This window comes from Anabas testudineus, chromosome 7 (assembly GCF_900324465.2).
Source record: "Anabas testudineus chromosome 7, fAnaTes1.2, whole genome shotgun sequence".
NCBI classification, from domain to species: Eukaryota; Metazoa; Chordata; class Actinopteri; order Anabantiformes; family Anabantidae; genus Anabas; species Anabas testudineus.
Genome location: NC_046616.1, coordinates 16,100,200 through 16,103,323, shown reverse-complemented (window position 1 = coordinate 16,103,323; position 3,124 = coordinate 16,100,200). Strand labels below are relative to the sequence as shown.

Sequence of the window (3,124 nt, the reverse complement as noted above, 5' to 3'; positions counted from 1 at the left end):
TAAACTGTAAGAGAGAAACTGGGGTGGATTACTTCTTCACTTCAGTAACATGACTAGACTGGTCTGATCTAAATGCCTGGTTTAATGCAGAACAAACAGAAATATGAAATTGTTTCATTAAATAAGGACCACATGTGGGATTAAAAGATTCCTTTTGGTTTAGTGTGTTAAAAATGATTAAAAAAGAAAAACCCTCTTAATCACAAAATCATTCACTTTTGTTGAACTGCTCTGATAGAAGATGCATTTAGAGTCCATTTTGTCAGTGCAGCTGTATTGATTATATTAGAAATTAAATTAAAATTCACACCAAAAAAATAAATAAAATTAAAAATAAAATAAAAAATCCAAACAGCCGATATAGCACCAAAGCAGCCAACTCCAATATAATGTGGGCAAATACAGCTCACAGACAAGTGTTTTAGATAAAGGTGACTGTTGTCAGACAAACAGACAAAGGCACAGATAATTCTTCAGATGCTTTTCTAAATTCCTCCTCTACCCAACCTGCAATGGCAAACTGTCCCTGTGACGTTCACTGAATTAAGTCGAGCAGGGAGACAGGAGCTGAAATCGTGTTAATAGCTGTCCAGGGTGTAAGAGCCCGCCAAGGAAGCATGCAATCACCCAAATACCCAGAGACAGGTCCTGGGTGCCCCGGGCAGCTCTTGCGCCCTTCCCTTCAGCGCCACCGACCCCACTGCGTGTCAAACAGGCCCCACCAGCCCCACTGAGCTCGTTTAAACACATCTCTTCATGTCATGCAGGAAAAGAAAGTTGCCAACTCATTTTAGCAGGAAACCTTTAGTAGTGTAAGAGGCTGCCCGTGTATTCGTTTGTCCATGAAGGGCTCACTGCAAAACACACACACACACACACACACACACACACACACACACACACACACACACACACACACACACACACACACACACACACATTCAAGGCTGGCCTTTTAAGATGTGTAAAACTCATTAAATGTGCCTAATTTGAAATTTGTTTTAAAATCTATGAAATTGTTGAAATGAATGAAGCCGGGTTCAAGCATAGATATGTGTTTTAATTATAAAGACATATAAACAACATATGAAATCCATGTTGCAACACAACCAAAACGCTTCTTCAGTGTATAGGCTGCAATTATATAACCATTAGTAGAGCCGGGCTTGGAGCAAGTGATATTCCACAGTTGTACAATACAATCATGTAAGATGTGCAACAACTTAAATAAATAAAAGACAAACTTGTCAACACATCGTTTGAGGAAATATTTCAGCCAACGTCACAATTGATTTTTCTCACAGCGTCAGTAAAGTCAGTCAAAGCAAGTCCTTTCACGATTGCTGTCTGAATTAAATCTAAATGTCGAGAATAGGGCGCACATCTTGGCATTTCTACTTTTGTTGTTGGTGTTGTTAAATGTTGCATAGATTACAAATAAGAGCTGATAACAGAACATTCCTAGAATAAACCCGAACTTTGAATTTGGACATGGCCTGTCTTTGTCAAGTACAAGCAAGAGAGCAAGTGACAGGGTTTTTTTTTTTTTACTTCATCATCTAAGAAGGCCTATGCTACAGGTTTAGTTTGTAGCATTTGTGAAATCTGGATGAAACGTTGCAGTATAATTACTTAACCATATCTTAACAATAGATGCATTCGACTAAAATTTTATTTTCCACAGAATGATTTCAAAATAACTAGAGTGGGAGAGAGACCGACATGGGTGCAGTATAGGTAAAAGTTCAGGAAAGAGAATTAAAGCAAATCAAGGCTTGTCGTTACAGTGTTTAAAGATACTCGACGGTGTCCCAGAATAAGTGGTGCACTTTTCGGCACAATTGGCCAGAGCAGAGCCCGAGAAGGGATAGACGGCAGCCTGTCCAAAGGGCGCCAGGGCGGTGGGGATTGGCGAAGTTATGCTCTGTCCCTGGTTCAGATACGCCACCAGCCGCCTCATCTCTTCCAGAGCCTGAGCCTGCATGAGGATATAGTTCTTGGCCAGAAGGAGGGTGGCTATTTTGGAGAGTTTTCTCACCGAGGGGCTGTGGGCGTAGGGGATAACGGCGCGCAGACCGTCCAGTGCGTCGTTCAGGTCGTGCATCCTTCTCCTCTCCCGGGCGTTGATGCTGAGCCGCAGGGACCGCTGCTCCTTGGACTTCTTGGCCAGGCCCCCTCCGGGCTTGTCGTCCCCAAACGACGGGCCCCTCTTCCGGGACTCCAGCGAGTCGAAGCCGTCCTCGTCGTCGCTCGTGTGCTCCCCGCCGCTTTCGTTGGACTTGGCAGTCTGTCCGGAGAGAAAGCTGGCGGTCGGCGTGAGCGGGTACCGGTCGGGACTTCCAGGACCATGGCCAGCGCCAAACCCGAACGCAGACTGCCCGTAGCGCTGCGTCAGGTCGAGGAGCGCGTCGTTGCTGATGGACTTGAGCAGGTTCTCATCGCTGACATTCATTTTCTCTTCCAGAGCAGATTCTGACCAGGAAAAGTCTACTCTTCCGTTCTTCTCTCACTCTCTCTCTCTCTCTCTCTCTTCCCGTCGTACCTCTGTGTTGTGAAGACCCGCCGGTTGTACTCACGCAGTTCTCTCCAAGAGTTGCTGTTTTCAAGGAGTTCCTCGCTCCCTCACTCCTCTCCTCTGTCAGCACAGTGACTCTTCAAGGAGGACGCTGTGGATCTGAAGCTGAGCCTTTACATGCATTCACCTCCTCTGTGCTGTGCTGTGCGCTCCCCCCTTGTTGTTGCGCGCATAGCCCACGTCCAACAACACTTTTCTAATGGTGCTGCTGAGACCTGAGCGCTCCTGTCCCCCCTCGTTCACTCAGTCTCCTCTCTCTCTCTCGCGTCTTTCTCGCCCTCCCTCGCCTTGGGCAGATTGTGACTCGCGCTCTGCCCTGCTCGCAAGTTAGTAGGCGCAGGGGGCCCGTCGGGATTATGTGGCCGTCCAATCAGGGGGCGTCTTAATTAACTCGGGAAGAGCGCAGGTCTGCTCCCACTTTCAGTCGTAACGCGGTGATTGCTGCAGCGCAACCTGACGCGCGGTCCAGCCGCGTCTGTTGCTGTTTGTCCACATTTAGATTTATTTATTTTTTTTTAAACCAGTTCACCGTCTCGTTTATTGGGACGC

The 3,124-nt window shown here is 46.7% G+C and overlaps 1 protein-coding gene across 1 annotated transcript; it reads right to left on the bottom strand.

Annotated features, from left to right (window-relative positions):
• Positions 1-1,059: 1,059 nt before the first annotated feature.
• On the bottom strand, positions 1,060-2,846 carry bhlhe23 (basic helix-loop-helix family, member e23). Its single transcript, XM_026368530.1, has one exon. It carries the CDS (start codon positions 2,450-2,452, stop codon positions 1,769-1,771), a length of 684 nt encoding a protein of 227 aa, XP_026224315.1. The 5' UTR covers positions 2,453-2,846; the 3' UTR covers positions 1,060-1,768.
• Between the last annotated feature and the right edge of the window lie 278 nt (positions 2,847-3,124).

What these genes read in the sequence shown, in the direction of transcription:
- bhlhe23 (XM_026368530.1), bottom strand. Translation starts at nt 2,452, where the DNA reads ATGAATGTCAGCGATGAGAACCTGCTCAAGTCCATCAGCAACGACGCG.